General features: G+C 40.1%; 1 protein-coding gene across 8 annotated transcripts in view; it reads right to left on the reverse strand.

Annotated features, from left to right (window-relative positions):
- Positions 1-19,901, reverse strand: part of ADGRB3 (adhesion G protein-coupled receptor B3) — a 577,118-nt gene that overhangs the window by 211,420 nt on the left and 345,797 nt on the right. For all 8 annotated transcript variants that reach the window (XM_072142190.1, XM_072142192.1, XM_072142193.1 and 5 more), the window contains one exon: positions 3,578-3,724. In XM_072142190.1, the coding sequence (XP_071998291.1) occupies positions 3,578-3,724 (147 nt within the window). The remainder of the gene's footprint in view (positions 1-3,577; positions 3,725-19,901) is intronic.

The raw sequence follows: 19,901 nt of genomic DNA on the forward strand, positions 1-19,901 counted from the left end.
AGGTTGGGTTTACGCCTGGAAACTGTGGATTAATTTCTCTTCCTAAAATCAAATTGAGCAGAATATACCAACACTGGTACTGGATTTAAATGGACTCATCAGTTTTTACCCCATTAAACTACTAGCCCTCTCAGGTAGGGTATAAAATGATCTGTCTAAAAATTACTCTTTTATGTGAAATCTCTTCCTTTTACCTTTAAAAAATATCCCTTCTAAAGTAAAATGAGCAGAGAAGAGTCATATTTTGTCCGAGAGGAGTAAAGTTCAGAGGTTGAGGGGAGAACATTATTTCTGATGCCTCTATCTTCGGTTCTATATTCCCTAGAAACATGCTTTTGGTGTCCTATTATAGATAATAATATAATCTTTTATATCAAATCAAGCCTGTTTCCAGCAAGCTGTGTCCTTAACTGCCTGTATCTCTTTGTGTAGCTCACAGAAGCACAAGCCTGATGTGAACTGACACAAAAATCTTATCTTTTCTATGACAAAATCATGGTTCTAGGTTCTGTAATGACGCTTACCCGCTACAAGTGAATTATGTGAGGAAGTAAATGACTCTTCTCTTTTTATTTTAACATGACTTTGGAGGTGACTTTTTATGGGTAAATAGGGAAAATTTACATAAAAGAAGAAGAATTCTAGAACAGACATTTCATACCCCACCACATGATTGGTAAAAGCTGGTGACAGTGTCTCTTTAATATGTCAAACAAAATCAATTTGTATTAAATTAAATTTATGATGGCAGAGTATATCTACATATAGTGCGTTTTACCTCTATATTCAAACAATTATGGTGAGTTGTATATTCTAGTTCTAAAGTGACTATGAAGAATAGTTTACTCTGTTTGTTAAAATGCCTAAAACCATAAAACTAGGCTAGTTTTACCCATCACATATCTGAGCATTGTAATAACCTCATTACAGTTTCATTGTGCAATATGTGTACAGGCAGTCCCCGGATTACTTACCAGATAGGGGTCGGAGGTTTGTTCTTAAAGGGAACCTACCACCACGAAACTACCTATAAAGGTAGATCGGGTGGTAGGTGGATCAATAGGACGTGAGGATAGCCCTTTTAAGGGCTAATCCTCACGTCCCCGCAATGATTTGAAAACTTTTATTGCCCCAATATTAAAATTTTCTTATGCGGCTACTGGGGCGTGGAGTAGCCGCATCTGAGGTTACACGAGGCGGCTACTCCATGCCCTGGCAGCCTCTTTTCTCCTCCTACCAAAAATCTTCGGCGCGCAGCTACGAGGAGCTGCGCGCCCTCGTCCGGCACATCTGCTGTCTGCGCATGCGCAGAACAGCAGGCCCGCGCCTGCGCGGTCACTGTTCTGGAGTCGGAGCTGCACAGGCACGGGCCTGCTGTTCTGCGCATGCGCAGACAGCAGATGTGCCGGACGAGGGCGCGCAGCTCCTCGTAGCTGCGGGCCGAAGATTTTTGGTAGGAGGAGAAAAGAGGCTGCCGGGGCATGGAGTAGCCGCCTCGTGTAACCTCAGATGCGGCTACTCCACGCCCCAATAGCCGCATAAGAAAATGTTAATATTGGGGCAATAAAAGTTTTCAAATCATTGCTGGGACGTGAGGATTAGCCCTTAAAAGGGCTATCCTCACGTCCTATTGATCCACCTACCACCCGATCTACCTTTATAGGTAGATTTGTGGTGGTAGGTGCCCTTTAAGTTGAATTTGTATGTAAGTCAAAACTGTATATTTCATAATTGTAGGTCCACACAAAAATTTTTTTGGCCCCAGTGACAATTGGAGTTTAAACACTTTTTGCTGTATTGGGACCAAGGATTATCAATAAAGCTTCATTACAGATGCCTCACAGATGATTATTGCAGCCAGGGACTATAGTAAAACATTCAGAAAGCTTCACCAGAGGTCAGAGGGGTTTGTCTGTAACTATGGGTTGTCTGTAAGTTGGGTGTCCTTAAGTAGGGGACCGCCTGTAGTTGTTTGCCTCTCTAGCAGATACAAGAGCCTTTTGAAAAGTCCTTGCAGGTTCTTTGATTACTCACTGGATATGCAGGATGAGATGTATGTGTGCCTGTCTACATCAGAAAACTGGAGTAATTTGCACCTGTAATGTTGTGCACTACATTTACTTAAAGGGATATTTCCACAAAGACAACTTTCTTGTATGTACTTGGGATAACAAAATAACACATTCTCTAAAAATACAGCATTTCATAGATATAAGTCCAACCTGTCTCTATCAGTCCTGGTGAACACAATTTCAGTTGCCCCTAGACAAGACCCTGTAACTTCTGACTTATGGTCTGGTGGCTGCCATCTTGGATTCCTGTGTAAGGCTGTGCTTGCTGAGTTTCTGTTTTTTTCTGCTCTGAGCCTGTAGCCACACCCCCTGCACAGAGCTCAGACACTCACTGATTCACTTCCTGCCAGCACATTGTGCGCAGAGAGAGGCTGCAAGCTACAAACTATAATGAGATAAGTCATCTGGGGAAAGGGGGAGGCAGGCACATATCTGTGAGATGTAGCAGAGCTCACAGTGTAATAGTCTGTCAGCTTCCATTTAATGGGTATCACATGCATCTCATGCATCTCTGATATGTTCCATCACTTGCTAAGTGTCAGTGTTTTAGTACATTGTCAGAAGCCAGATGAAAGTGTATATACACCTTGTACCCTGATAATCTAATCACATTGTCACCACACCGAACTATTTAGATCATAAAGTGTCTGGTTAGAGATAACACTGAGTAACATTGTAAAGTAAGGGGTTAAAATTATCATTTATGTGTAAACATCACATGGGGATTGAGATGAGAGAATTTTCTTTAGTGGGAAAACCCCTTTAAGGTTGTAGAGCATTTTTTGTTTTCCATCTTCTCTAAAAAGTGGCCATGTCCTCAGTAAAAGGAAGCGCGGTTGTGACAGATAATAACCCATGTGCCAAAAAATTCAATCCGTGAGTCAGATAATTCAATATTATGGTACAGACCAACTAATAGGAGGTGCAAAGTACAACTCACATGTCTTGTACTACACCAGATTAATCATCCAGCAGAAGACACAATGGGGGTAATTTACTAAGGGCCCGATTCGCGTTTTCACGACGTGTTACCTGAATATTTCCGATTTCTGATGGCATGCACAAGACGGAAATCGGGGGGCGTGGCCGAACGAAAACCTGACGGATTCGGAAAAACCGCTGCATTTAAAAAAAAAAAGTGTTGCAGAGCTTGCACTTACCTTCACTAGGAATAGGCCGGTGAACTTGAGTGCTTTCCGTGCTCTTCAGCACAGCAGCGCCACCTGGTGGACGTCGGAGGAACTGCCTTAATGAATCCCGGCCGGACCCGAATCCACCGCAGAGAACGCGCCGCTGGATCGCGAATGGACCGGGTAAGTAAATCTGCCCCAATGATTTATTTGGCGTAGCAGAGTTCTAGTTCTAAAGACCAACAGGTTAATATATTTACCCCATAATGTCTATTAGTGGATGTCAAGTGGTTCAGAAAGAAGGTATTATATAAATATCCAGTTGTATACTACTAGAATCATTTCTTGCCATCAAAACACATAAAAAGTTTGTACCTGTTGGCATTGGTGTGAAGATGCTTTTTGGTATGACGACCTTGTCCTCTGAGTTCCTGGCCCAGTCTACCATGCCTTTTCTTCCTCTCATGGGGAAGGTGATATCTGTTAGCACTGATGATGCCGGCAGCTTTTGGATGCTGGCCACTGAGAAAAGAGAGAGAGCGTTTAATGAGCAACATTTTATTCATTTTTGCCTGTTATACAACAGATTATTTCCCAGCTTAAATGCCCCAAGTAAACTAGCAATAAAAGAATGCATCCATCTGCCATCTAAAACTGTTTATTTCACATTTTCAAACAAATTCAGCAAATAGCATAAATATTCAATGCGTCTTATCTTTATCTAGTTTAAATATGTTGGTTTATGTGTGCACGTCGCATATACTTGTGTAAAGCTGTTAACTGCGCTCATAAAAGCTTAGGGTTATATGGAAGAAATAACAAGTTAGAACGTTGCTGTGCAAGTTCTTTAGATCCAAATAGGAAATGATTTGAAGTGACATTACAAGGATGAAATTCTGTAAACTTCTCGAGGAGTCAAAACTATCAGATTCTGCCTAATGAAGCACTGACAATGGGTAAAAACGCGATAATACCTGATAGATTTCTTAATTCTGAGTTCAGAACGAAAGGTCCATTTGCTATGCTAAATGTATGTGATGTATTATAGTGCTAGACCAAGCAGGAAGGACTCATAACAGCTGATAAAAAGTCCAATCTTTTGACTAAGGTCCTATCTAAAAATGCTAACCAGTATTTTTCCTTACTGGACCCACCTGATCACCAATTCTCTTGGAGCATCTGCCATTCCGTACACCTCTTGCTCACAAATCTAAAATGGCTTAAAATCTAAAATAGTCTAAGGTTTTGGTGACATACTACTACTATTACTACACAGTTTCAGGACTCTTCAAACTGATTCATTTTATGTGCTTGCAGTTGAAAAAGCAGGTCACCAGTCAGTAGTGTCATGCATGGTGACGAGTCTTGCTGATTAAATATATATTGAAATTCACTAGTAAATTTCAGATTTTATAACTACATTTGCTGGATTAAAAAAAAACAACTGGCTAGCGTAGCAATAAACACAAATGGTGAATTTTCACATATGAAAATTCACCCACTGCAGCAAGTGCACACTCCCTGCCACGCACACCCACCCTCCGGCCAGCCGCATCCCCTTTCACGCCTATCCATGCTCCCCTGGAGGTGGCAGAAAGGGGGAAGTAATTGCAAGTTCTAGCATACAGAAACCATAGATGGATAATACTTTAAAAATATTTAGCTGTTTTAGCTCATTGTAAAATTTCCTGTGTGCATTAAAGTCGTAGTGAAAATTGGCTTCAAGATTACTTCCATCTCATGGATGAGAACAGTCGTCCTTTCACTAGTGTGAGGTGGTCAGAGCCCGCCTGTTCTACCTTGTATTCATTACTCCATATTACTTGGATGGAAGTTACAGAAACAGGATTGAATAGGTGGGTTTGACTTTTACTGTGTCCCAGACTACCTCACAGTGGCTATTTCCATCTCTGATTTTCTGATACAGTATCACAAAACTGTTTTGTCTTGAAAATCCTTCTAAATACTCATTTTTTATTTATCAGTGCCTTTATTCGCTGTAACCTCTATTCCCTTCTGTATTTCCAATGAGGTAGGTATATGCATTGCCCATAAGATTCATACAAAGAACACGGCGACTCTTTTCTCCCAGAATGGGAAGCTCAATTAACTGAAACGCATCTCCAATCTAATGGAAAACTTGATAAGTTAATATGGAGATAAACGAAAACTAAAATCTTTCAATATATTCTTCTTTAAATTCACCACTGTTGTTCATGCTTAGAAGCTACAAAGCTGCATACATGGCAACTATTCCTATACAGCCAGGTGCGGATTAAGACTGCCATGGGCCCTGGGCTGTATGAATATTATAGCCCCTACAAGTCTGTTATTCTTTTTCTATATATGGTACAAGAATAAAGCTTCTTGTGCAATGGAGGATGTCATAAAATGGCTCTTATGAACTGTATTGAAAGCAGAAACAGATGTACAGGTATTTCATGAAGGTCTTTCTCAAGACAACTAGGTTTGGATCCCAGCCTACCACCCCAGCCGCCTGTATTATAATCCACTACTGGATACAATTGTATTTGAGCTAGACAGCCAATACTGCAGAATTTAAAACCAGAGCAAAGTGAGAGATGTGTGTGGGGGCCTCTTGCCCATGAATCATATTGAAATTTTCATGACTTTGCAACTCGAGCGAGTGTAATCAGATTTTGGTCAGAGTTTGGGCCAATTGTGTTTAGAGTTTTTCATAGTTCATTCAGAGATCAGTCTGAGTAATATGCAATATGGAGTTTTTTTGCAGCACAAATCATCTTTCACTGGAGGAAACTCGTGTAGGAAAAAGTCACTGCACTAGGATGATTTTTTCATGCATGCATAAACTTGAATGGGCGTTTTTCCCCTTGACTTGCATCAAATTAGGACACGCTCTACTTTCAACGCATTGCAACAGCGAGAAAAAAGACTGATGTGTGTAAAGATCTATTGAACATCTATGTGCCAGAGTTTTGTGTCTAATGCAATAACGGATTGAATTGGACTTGCACAAGAAAAGCGCTTGTAGTCAAGGGGCTGCATAGAGTATTGCCTAGGTTAGATACTGTACAGTTACGTCCCATCTTAGCAGAGGGAAGAACTAAAATGATGGTATGGGTCCTCATGGAAATATCAGTACTCATTTAACTAAATGATTAAAGACAAAGTGTATTATTAAGTTCCATAACTTTTTGATTTGTATATTTTGTAAGCATTAATAACTCAATCACACAAATTATTATTTATTATTGTGAAAAATGGTCCCTGTGCTAATGAGAGAATCTGATTAAACCAGATGGTTAAAATGGAATATAACAATTTCACTAATTAATTTCCACATTTCCACAAATAATTACTAATAAAGTTCCTTGTACTTGTCCTTTATTCAATAATTGGACAGACTGAGAGGATCAGCTAGTGGATGTTGGTAAGTGCTCTTGTTCCCTTTAGAGGATGTCCACACAGCTACAGCTGAGAATCTATACCCACCCATTGTGTTCATTAGCATTACAGTTCTTAAAATAGTAGTGTGGGTAAGGGTATACCTGGTTGCATGTGGCAATAGGATGCAAATCCCAAGATGTCATTTTAAACCTGCTCAATCCGAGACTTTTCCAAATTTACTTTATAATTTCTAGCACTATATCCTGTTTCTTACTAATAATCTGCAGTCAGGGAATGTCTAACACATAGTTAGCTTTTTCAGATTAAGTTATTACAGCTAGAAAAGCAAAAAACAAACTTTTTTCACACTTTGGAAAGAAGTTGGGGTGGCAGGTATAAACATGTATTAGAACAATAGTGTTTGTGCTGGTGGATTTCTTTGAGGTTTGTTCCAAAATAAAATAAAGTGTTAGTACAAATCAGCAGGGATCCCACGGGGTCAATAAGCAAATAGCTCCATGGTGCCAACACAAATCCCATTCAATTTATCTACTACCAATATAAAATGCTGTAAACTTGTACCATTAACTTTATACCTAAAAATCTAAAAGGAACAGAAATAACCCTGACAGAGGTGACTTTTAAGCTTATTGGTTTTTCTATCTTTAATTGACATGTGATCTAAGGGGGGCATTTATCAGGGCTTTTGCGACATGTAAGTGGGAATAAGCCCTGAAATAATCTCAAATGTTGAGAATTATTAGAATCTCTAAATATTGCAATTATTTTCCCCATTCCGCCACCTTCACTCCAGGGTGTGTGAGGGGGGCAAGAAGGGGGAGAGGGGTGGCGTGGGGCGCTCCTGTCACCGTGCCTGCACCCATGCTGCAGCCAGCAAATTTTCATATACAGGTACCTGCTGCACAGAGCCTCTTGATGTATCTGGTTGCACCGAAGCAGAGGTGGGGCTATCATAATAATCATTATAATCATGATAAATAACCCCCAATGAGTTTATCTGCTCAATGTCTAGGCCATTTGCTGCAAATATGTGAATAGATATGCAAACTACTGGCCTGTGCAGTGGTAAAGATTGTAATATTGCATGTCTATGTATAAGCACGTCCCAACTGTCAGTATTACTGTCTTGAATACATTTGTTTTCCTTTTTATAGGTCTGATTTGGGCAACATGAGTACAGTCAAAAATATTGTTGACAAAAGTGAGTTAAAAAATCTTTTCTCAGTATAGGTCAACAATTTCACATTGATTGGGGACCTGACACCAGTCACCCTAATCAAATAGTTACAGCAGTGAATGGCAGTGAATTCAGCCAGAGGCACCTAGGTTTATTGGGTATCCACCAAGCTAGGGGAACTACCTTAGTGAATCGCCGGAAGACCAGAATCCTCCACACAGAATGCGCCGCTGGATCGCGAATGGACCGGGTAAGTAAATCTGCCCCTGTGTATCCACTTTTATTGATCACTGTGGTCAATTATTCAAATGAATTGTATTCTCTCATTCACAGCATGCCAAAAAGAAACAGTGAAGTATTGACCCCAAAATCAATAACCCCAATAACTATCTGCAGTAATTATTTAAATAAAGATCAGATCAAAGAAAGACATATAAACAGCCACAGACAATATCAGTCTAGATGTAGTTAAAAATAAACTAGTATATAAAGAAGGTACATAACTAGGAGAGGCAGGGCCCCACAGCTGACTTGTGAATGGGGCCCTGACATTTATACACTCATATATACACAAATTTGTATACTTATTTATATACATAAACATACAGCATATACACACCATATGCACATAGACAGCATAAACATACATGTAGTCTATAAACTCCATATATAAATAAAGAATATACAAACATATATACAGTATACTATACACATATTCATCACATATACACACATACAGAAAATACACACATACAGGGCCGCATCTGCCAAGAGGCGAGATGAAAATCTCGCCTCAGGCGGCAGAATGCAGATCCCTGTAAAGGGCGGCGAAATTCGCCGCTCTGAAGTGGGCGATTCGGGCGCCGTTAACGCCCGAATCGCCCACTAGCTAAATAAATCGCGCCTGTCTCTTTAAGACACAGGCGCGATTTATATGCGGAGCGACGCAGCGCCTTTCCGGCAGCTGCATCGCTCCGTTCTAATCAGTGACACAGTCGTCATGACGTCACGGCGCCTGTGTCACTGTGCGGAGCCGCGGCTCACAGGAGAGCCGCGTGAAGACGGGACCCGCGCGCCGAGGGAGCAGCCGCCTGCAGGTGAGTATATATTTTATTATTTTTCATGTACTGTCATTTATTTTATGTGGCCAATAAGGGGGAGTGGGGAGGTATCATGGGCGTGGGAGGGGGGAGGGAATACTGTATACATTATATGTGGCCATAATTGTTGTATACTGTGGGTGGGGGGGGTTGTATACATTACATGGAGCCAGAATTGTTTTATACTGGGGAGGGGGGGTACTGTATATATTTTATGGGGCCAGAATTGTTTTATACTGGGGGGGGGGGTACTGTATATATTTTGTGGGGCCAGAATTGTTTTATACTGGGGGGGATGCAGTATATATTATATGTGGCCAGATTCATTTAAACTGGGGTGGGGGGTACTGTATATATTATATGGGGCCAGAATAATTTTATACTGGCGGGCTGTATATATTGTATGAGGCCAGATTATTCTTTTCCTGGGGGGGGTTATATATTTATATGGGTCCAGATTTCAGCTGGGGGGCTGTATATGGGATAGAGTATATTACTAAGCTGGGAGGGGGCTGTATATGGGATAGAGTATATTACTAAGCTGGGAGGGGGCTGTATATGGGATACAGTATATTACTAAGCTGGGAGGGGGCTGTATATGGCATACAGTATATTACTAAGCTGGGGGGATGTATATGGGATACAGTATATTACTAAGCTGGGGGCTGTATATGGAATACAGTTTATTACTAAGCTAGGAGGGGGCTGTATATGGGATACAGTATATTACTAAGCTGGGGGGGCTGTATATTGGGTACAGTATATTACTAAGCTGGGGGGGCTGTATATGGGATACAGTATATTACTAAGCTGGGGGCTGTATATGGGATACAGTATATTACTAAGCTGGGAGGGGGCTGTATATGGTATACAGTATATTACTAAGCTGGGGGGGCTGTATATTGGGTACAGTATATTACTAAGCTGGGGCTGTATATGGGATACAGTATATTACTAAGCTGGGGGGGATGTATATGGGATACAGTATATTACTAAGCTGGGGGGATGTATATGGGATACAGTATATTACTAAGCTGGGGGGATGTATATGGGATACAGTATATTACTAAGCTGGGAGGCTGTATATGGGATACAGTATATTACTAAGCTGGGAGGGGGATGTATATGGGATACAGTATATTACTAAGCTGGGGCTGTATATGGGATACAGTATATTACTAAGCTGGGAGGGGGCTGTATATGGTATACAGTATATTACTAAGCTGGGGGGGCTGTATATTGGGTACAGTATATTACTAAGCTGGGGCTGTATATGGGATACAGTATATTACTAAGCTGGGAGGGGGCTGTATATGGTATACAGTATATTACTAAGCTGGGGGGGGGCTGTATATTGGGTACAGTATATTACTAAGCTGGGGCTGTATATGGGATACAGTATATTACTAAGCTGGGGGATGTATATGGGATACAGTATATTACTAAGCTGGGGGGATGTATATGGGATACAGTATATTACTAAGCTGGGGGGATGTATATGGGATACAGTATATTACTAAGCTGGGAGGCTGTATATGGGATACAGTATATTACTAAGCTGGGAGGGGGATGTATATGGGATACAGTATATTACAAAGCTGGGGCTGTATATGGGATACAGTATATTACTAAGCTGGGGGGATGTATATGGGATACAGTATATTACTAAGCTGGGAGGGGGCTGTATATGGGATACAGTATATTACTAAGCTGTGGGCTGTATATGGGATACAGTATATTACTAAGCTGGGGGGGCTGTATATGGGATACAGTATATTACTAAGTTGGGAGGGGGCTGTATATGGGATACAGTATATTACTAAGCTGGGAGGGGGCTGTATATGGGATACAGTATATTACTAAGCTGGGAGGCTGTATATGGGATACAGTATATTACTAAGCTGGGAGGGGGCTGTATATGGTATACAGTATATTACTAAGCTGGGAGGGGGCTGTATATGGGATACAGTATATTACTAAGCTGGAGGGATGTATATGGGATACAGTATATTACTAAGCTGGGAGGGGGATGTATATGGGATACAGTATATTACAAAGCTGGGGCTGTATATGGGATACAGTATATTACTAAGCTGGGGGGATGTATATGGGATACAGTATATTACTAAGCTGGGAGGGGGCTGTATATGGGATACAGTATATTACTAAGCTGTGGGCTGTATATGGGATACAGTATATTACTAAGCTGGGGGGGCTGTATATGGGATACAGTATATTACTAAGCTGGGAGGGGGCTGTATATGGGATACAGTATATTACTAAGCTGGGAGGGGGCTGTATATGGGATACAGTATATTACTAAGCTGGGAGGCTGTATATGGGATACAGTATATTACTAAGCTGGGAGGGGGCTGTAAATGGTATACAGTATATTACTAAGCTGGGAGGGGGCTGTATATGGGATACAGTATATTACTAAGCTGGAGGGATGTATATGGGATACAGTATATTACTAAGCTGGGGGCTGTATATGGGATACAGTATATTACTAAGCTGGGGGGGCTGTATATGGGATACAGTATATTACTAAGCTGGGGGGGCTGTATATGGGATACAGTATATTCCTAGGCTGGTGGGATGTATATAGGATACAGTATATTACTAAGCTGGAGGGCTGTATATAGGATACAGTATATTACTAAGCTGGGAGGGGGCTGTATATGGGATACAGTATATTACTAAGCTGGGGGGATGTATATGGGATACAGTATATTACTAAGCTGGGGGGATGTATATGGGATACAGTATATTACTAAGCTGGGGGGGCTGTATATGGGATACAGTATATTACTAAGCTGGGAGGGGGATGTATATGGGATACAGTATATTACAAAGCTGGGGCTGTATATGGGATACAGTATATTACTAAGCTGGGGGGATGTATATGGGATACAGTATATTACTAAGCTGGGAGGGGGCTGTATATGGGATACAGTATATTACTAAGCTGTGGGCTGTATATGGGATACAGTATATTACTAAGCTGGGGGGGCTGTATATGGGATACAGTATATTACTAAGTTGGGAGGGGGCTGTATATGGGATACAGTATATTACTAAGCTGGGAGGGGGCTGTATATGGGATACAGTATATTACTAAGCTGGGAGGCTGTATATGGGATACAGTATATTACTAAGCTGGGAGGGGGCTGTATATGGTATACAGTATATTACTAAGCTGGGAGGGGGCTGTATATGGGATACAGTATATTACTAAGCTGGAGGGATGTATATGGGATACAGTATATTACTAAGCTGGGAGGGGGATGTATATGGGATACAGTATATTACAAAGCTGGGGCTGTATATGGGATACAGTATATTACTAAGCTGGGGGGATGTATATGGGATACAGTATATTACTAAGCTGGGAGGGGGCTGTATATGGGATACAGTATATTACTAAGCTGTGGGCTGTATATGGGATACAGTATATTACTAAGCTGGGGGGGCTGTATATGGGATACAGTATATTACTAAGCTGGGAGGGGGCTGTATATGGGATACAGTATATTACTAAGCTGGGAGGGGGCTGTATATGGGATACAGTATATTACTAAGCTGGGAGGCTGTATATGGGATACAGTATATTACTAAGCTGGGAGGGGGCTGTATATGGTATACAGTATATTACTAAGCTGGGAGGGGGCTGTATATGGGATACAGTATATTACTAAGCTGGAGGGATGTATATGGGATACAGTATATTACTAAGCTGGGGGCTGTATATGGGATACAGTATATTACTAAGCTGGGGGGGGCTGTATATGGGATACAGTATATTACTAAGCTGGGGGGGCTGTATATGGGATACAGTATATTCCTAGGCTGGGGGGATGTATATAGGATACAGTATATTACTAAGCTGGAGGGCTGTATATAGGATACAGTATATTACTAAGCTGGGAGGGGGCTGTATATGGGATACAGTATATTACTTAGCTTGGGCTGTATATGGGATACAGTATATTACTAAACTGGGGGGGCTGTATATTAGGGGGTGCTATATATTCACATTGGTCAGGGTTGCACTGTATGTAAAATCATGTAACATAATAACAGGGTGCGATATATTAATTATAGGATACAATAGATTACTTTGCATAATTTAAGCTAAATGTTAGGGGTCTGTATTAATAAATTGGGGGTGTTGTATATTGATTGGTGCTGTGTATGCTATGATTCCAGTAGAATATATATAATGAAGGGATGTTTTGTATGTGGGGAGAGTGCGGTCAGTTGTGTTGTGAGGGGTATATACTTCATACTGTAAGTGACTGTGGTATTTTTAGGGACGCCGGGTGGAGATGCTGCACTGAGCTGAAGATATCTTGCCGTGAATTCAGCCTTGATACGTAATGGATTGCAGAACCCGGAATAAAGTCCTCCTGATGGAAGAGATTGTCATCTTTAAGGTAGTAAAGTTTTCAGCATTTACTTAACAGGGAGTGGGGGGGGGGCAGCATTTTAATATTCGCCTCAGGCAGCAAATATGCTAGAATCGGCCCTGCAAACATACATACAATACTATATACAGACATACAGCATACACTCACCGGCCACTTTATAAGGTACACCTGTCCAACTGCTGGTTAACACTTAATCACATGGCGGCAACTCAGTGCATTTAGGCATGTAGACATGGTCAAGACAATCTCCTGCAGTTCAAACCGAGCATCAGTATGGGGAAGAAAGGTGATTTGAGTGCCTTTGAACGTGGCATGGTTGTTGGTGCCAGAAGGGCTGGTCTGGGTATTTCAGAAACTGCTGATCTACTGGGATTTTCACACACAACCATCTCTAGGGTTTACAGAGAATGGTCCGAAAAAGAAAAAACATCCAGTGAGCGGCAGTTCTGTGGGCAGAAATGCCTTGTTGATGCCAGAGGTCAGAGGAGAATGGGCAGACTGGTTCGAGCTGATAGAAAGGCAACAGTGACTCAAATCGCCACCCGTTATAACTAAGGTAGACAGAAGAGCATCTCTGAACGCACAGTACGTCGAACTTTGAGGCAGATGGGCTACAGCAGCAGAAGACCACACCGGGTGCCACTCCTTTCAGCTAAGAACAGGAAACTGAGGCTACAATTTGCACAAGCTCATCGAAATTGGACAGTAGAAGATTGGAAGATTGGAAAACGTTGCCTGGTCTGATGAGTCTCGATTTCTGTTGCGACATTCGGATGGTAGGGTCAGAATTTGGCGTCAACAACATGAAAGCATGGATCCATCCTGCCTTGTATCAACGGTTCAGGCTGGTGGTGTCATGGTGTGGGGAATATTTTCTTGGCACTCTTTGGGCCCCTGGGTACCAATTGAGCATCGTTGCAACGCCACAGCCTACCTGAGTATTGTTGCTGACCATGTCCATCCCTTTATGACCACAATGTACCCAACATCTGATGGCTACTTTCAGCAGGATAATGCGCCATGTCATAAAGCTGGAATCATCTCAGACTGGTTTCTTGAACATGACAATGAGTTCACTGTACTCAAATGGCCTCCACAGTCACCAGATCTCAATCCAATAGAGCATCTTTGGGATGTGGTGGAACAGAGATTCGCATCATGGATGTGCAGCCGACAAATCTGCGGCAACTGTGTGATGCCATCATGTCAATATGGACCAAAATCTCTGAGGAATGCTTCCAGCACCTTGTTGAAGCTATGTCACGAAGAATTTAGGCAGTTCTGAAGGCAAAAGGGGGTCCAACCCGTTACTAGCATGGTGTACCTAATAAAGTGGCCGGTGAGTGTATATACACACAACATACATACATATCCACAGCATATACACATCCAATACCTCAGATGCCAGGGCCCCCTGACACTGTGGAACCCATAGCGTCTCCTATGGCTGCTACCACTGTAGTTACGCCCCTAATATAGAGTGTGTACTGTATGTGCTTATAACATATTCAGATGCACATGGTCCTCAGTAAAAAATAGAAAATCTGTGATTTATATTATAAGAAATACTAGGAACAAAACTTGGAATAGATATTTACAGTAGGAAAACCAGTCAAAGCAAAGGTAGGGAGTTTCACACCGCATAGTATGGCTGGTAAAACATCACAACACTTTTAATCTGGTCACAGGATAAATACTATAAAAAACAGTGTATTTATTAGGCAAACTTAGATTATTGGATCTGGTTCACCTATGGAGAGTGGATATTGTGTATAGCCAGCATGATGCCCGGGCTTGTGACACATCAGAAGAGACATCAAGAAGGCATATAACTGCGCTTATTGCAATAAGTGTCCAGAGCTGTTATTCTAATGGACCATACATGGCTTCCTTTGAAAGGTAGAGCATGTCCAATAGTGAATGGCTTTTATGGATCACATACAGACAATAGTTTATGAGGGTGGAGGCATTTTGGAGGCATTTTTCAATACGTAAAAGGGATTGCACCAATGGATCCTTTGATTCATGACAAATTTGTAACATAAGTTTCTAGAAAGTTTCTATCATACCCTTCTGGAGGGTACTGATAGTTCAATGGGGTAGACGCTGATGAAGTTCCTATTTTTCTTACTATTACTTTGTGAACATGATGCAGTAGTTTTGACCATGCTATAGAGCGATGAACTTAAGAGGAATGAAGAAGGTACAGGTACACCTTGGCCATGGAATGTTAAGTATATATTAACATTGTGGTTATTAAATGCTATGTGAATGCAATGTTAAGTTATCATTAACGCAATGAATCTACATGGTGTTTACATAAACACAATGTTAATGCATTGTTATTAGGCAAATCTCCTCTATATTGTTGAATTGTGTCTTAGATCACAATGTAAATGCCATATGTCAACGCTCCCTGAGGACTAATAATTAGATGGATCCCAGCACAGATTCGCATTGGGGCCTAGCAGCATCCAGTTAAGCCTCTGCTCTGCTACCTCGGTTTGGCACTCCTGTAGGTCTTATTGTGGTATATTTGCATTTTTACTTTCTCAATTTTCACCCAATACAGAAAAAAAACACAAGTAGAGAATCTACTCTCAAGTGGCAAAAATGTTTTTTGTAAACATTTCAGAGTCAAGCTCATTATTTCATGCGAGTGGATAGATTTATCAATACAGGTTTATCAATAGGACCCGGGAAGTCAATTACAAAAGGAAAAGGGAGAAGTAGATTTCTGATTAAAAGGCAGCTGGCTTTAAGAAATGAAATACCATGGTAACCAGCTTTTTTCCTTTAGATACATTAGTTAGCGAGCTTGAAAAGTGAATTTCTAAATAACCTCTCCACTATTTGTGACATATATGATTCCTGCAGAGCTGTTTGCTGGGTTCCTTTTTAGCTTATTATATGGGTGTTTAGTTTTTTTTTATTTTGAGTAAAATATCTTTCTATATGTGCTTTTATTGTATGGGAGACTTTGCTCTGTAGAAATAATTTTGTTTGTAATGATCACATCATATTAGACTCAGTGCAGCTTCCCCTCCCCAAGCGTCTGCCTCCTCTTGTTTTACATTTATTCCTAGGACCGATACCTGATACCATGGCAACTAGTACTATTACAGCTCTTCATAGTTAGGTCCTCTACCTCTGCAGTCAAACATAAAGCAGACAAGAAAAATGCTTAATAATATGTTTTATGTGCATGTGCTCCTTTGTCCACTAAAACAACTAGCAAGGAACATTAATAAAATGAGTATTTTGTAAGGTAAGCCTTTATATTATGTATAGTGCTTACAGGAACACTCAAAAGAGGTTAAAAATAGCCACATACATCAGGACATTATGTGACTGCATACACAAATCAACAGACAAATGCAGGAAGGCATAAATCATATTTTGAGAAGCATTTACCATACAGCTAATAGAGGTACAGTATGTGCCATACACAGTACAGTTTATAGGAATGTCCCAAAATAGCAGAATATTTGACATATTCCTATAGTAGTAACTAACTTTATAACAACCAGATGTTTAACATGAGATGAATAACAGAACTACCAGTGTTTGAAGCATCTATATATTGTACATAGTCGGAGAGTTTATCAGGATTACAATATATAACGTAATGAACCTATGGGGGAGATTTATCAGTAGTGTCTGAGAGCAAAGCTGTTCTAGGACCGATTTGGCAAACTCTGTGCAGCGCTGCGTAATCTGTGTGCGCTATTTAAATAGAAAATTATTATTATTAGTTGGGTCCAAGGCATAGGACTGTTATCACATTAATAAGTGTATCGGCACCATATGTCATAACTGTCACAGTTTTCTCCTCCCTCCCTTCTCTATAGGTTTTTATTATGTACTTCATGCTTGTCGGGTGTTATATGATATATGATGCTTTAATGAAGAATGTTAAAAAATAAACTTTTTAAAATAATCAGCAGTTTTTAATAATACTATATATTTCACTTCAGAGAAAACTTAGAACAAGACTACCCACATTCAAAATAATTGCCAAATTGGTTTTTAGACCTCTGCAAAAACTTCTGTGTCCTAATTTGCTAGGTCCATGTGCTAATTAGAGAAATAGCACTTTTCCTTGTTAAGAAAACTCTGGTCCATCTGTACATGTTGCAGTTATACATTATCTAACTAGAAATTTTGAGTGCACAGCAGGCAATGTACTCAAGTGTTCAGACTTTTCTGGGTAAAACTATTTGTTACCAACTGCAGTTCTTTGTTACATTAGTGTTACTCTATTTATCACACTGTTTTCAGCAAATGCACTGATCATGAAACCCAAGTAGGTAAATGATTGGGGGAGACTATTAATATTGTAGCACCTCCCAAAAAGCACAAAAATAAGAAACAGTAAAGTTATTTTCAGTTATATAATAATGTCAACTACTCTACTCCTCCAACCTATTTATGTCAAGAACCTCTTTATGTGCTAAAACTTTGAGAGAACAGTCGTAACAGTCGTAAGTTGTACTCCCCCTGAGCGCAAAGTTATGTTATGTCGTAGGAATATGGATTTTTATGCCACCCACTATCATTTTGAAAACTGAGAGTCAATTTGGGCATGGTTAGCCCATTGAGCCTGATATACAGTTAAAAACTTTTATAAGCTTCATTCTCAGCACAGCGGTCTTCAAAAATTTTTGGAGTGACAGCAGCAATGCATCTTCTAGTCACATGGTGTTGGATAATGTGGATAACAGAACTGCTTCTGTTCAGGGTAAAAAATCTTGCAATATTGTACATGCATATTCTGTCACAGTTTCATTGAAATTGCAGCTCTGGACCCAAAAGGCCAAGTTCATTCATGGCATTTGAATTCCATTTTGAAATGGAATTTAAATGCAACAAGAAGGGGCTTGACCCAAATGGATCAGACCAAGCCTCTCCCCATTGCATTTGAATTGTGCATCAAAATGCAAATCAAATGTCATGTGTCAATGGGGCCTAAGGGTTACAAAAACAATAGTGATTTTCCTAATTATTTTGAACTGGACTGTATACTGTAAAAAAAAATTACAATTCGAATCTCTAAAATCTGATTTTAAGTATACAAAATGTATGCAACATTTTGTTAGCATTTCCTAAACACAAAAACATTAGCAAAAACCTACCCATGTTAAGACTAGATGTATACAAAAATTGGCAGTGTACCCTCTGTTTTTGAATGGACAGCAAACGGCTTCAATGCACACGTCAGTTATTTTAATGAACCTTTCATCTGGTCCATTAAAAGTATACCATGTTCTAGCCTGATCCATTTTTCACCGCTTACTCATAGACTAATAGTTTATGCAGATCCTTTAAAAACTGATGCAAAACGTTTGCAAATTGGATGTTAATGCTCATTTATTAAAACTCAGAACCAGGTCATTTGTATGCTTCTGGCCTGAAAAGAAATCAACCACATGGATTTACTGGTTTTAACCCAAAAGATGCTTCTGTGATGAGAGACTCATTTTAAAATTCCTTTTCCCACAAACTTAATGAGGAACGAATCCTGTTTTAGGGGGCACATGCCAGCTTTTAAGTATGATTCGGTTAAAACCAATAAATCCATGTGGTTGAAATCCTTTAAAACCAGTCTTAGTTCACCTGAAAATCTTTCTATATCTTAAAGGAAACCTTCCATGAGGAATTTACCATTAGAAGTAATATGATCCTGAAACATAGCCTAATTTATTAAAAACTTTATTTTAGTAATATGTAAAGTAACTGCAGAGGATACTGCGGCATGTGATATCCTGGCCAGGCACTAGGAGCTAAGGCTACTCCACACCTCAGTAGCCTCTGCAGTTAATTTACATATTACTAAAATAAAGTTTTTAACAAAGGCAGGCAGAAGGAATCTACCATCAGATCTACTTCTGATGGTAGATTCATCATTGTACGTTTCCTTTAAGGGATTATGACATAGGATTTGAGCAGTATTTAATCCATGTAGTTTTTCTCTCCTGCAGCAGTTAGAACTTTCAGGAATTTCATTAGTTTATTGAAGTGTTGAGCAGACCCAAACTGCAAAGTTAACGTCCTTGCCACACTTTGCAGATTTGAGTCTCCAAACCTAGACCCGCATTTCAGTGAGAAGTTTAGGTTTAGGTCAGGGTTCCTTTCAACATCCCCGTCAATAGCACTCACCAATGTGCACTGACCATGGAAGTAAACCTGTACCAAAGCAGAGAGAAATCAAGCCACAAGACTCAAGGTGATGGACTGTAAATAAAATTAAAACAACCTGCTTTGGCTAAGACAGGAATCCAATGTACAAATTTTTATGTTGGAATATTATATGTATGTTTATGAAAAAATAAATAAAAACAAGTTAAAAAAAAAAAAAATCAAATGGCATTACCAACTTGAGGAGGATTCCTGTAATGTCATCATGACAACCAAAATGGTGGCACCTGCTTTTTGCTGGGATTTAAATCTTGCCAGTGTTACTGGTGGTTGTTCAGGTCCAGGTTCAGAACAGAATTTTCAAGTTTGGGTTTGGCTTAACACAGCCTTTTTTGTGTCTGCTCTTCACTAGCAAGTTATTTATAGTATAATGGGAACTGTGTATTGTGATTTTGTGGCTAACT

Source organism: Engystomops pustulosus, chromosome 3 (assembly GCF_040894005.1).
Source record: "Engystomops pustulosus chromosome 3, aEngPut4.maternal, whole genome shotgun sequence".
In the NCBI taxonomy this organism is placed as follows: domain Eukaryota; kingdom Metazoa; phylum Chordata; class Amphibia; order Anura; family Leptodactylidae; genus Engystomops; species Engystomops pustulosus.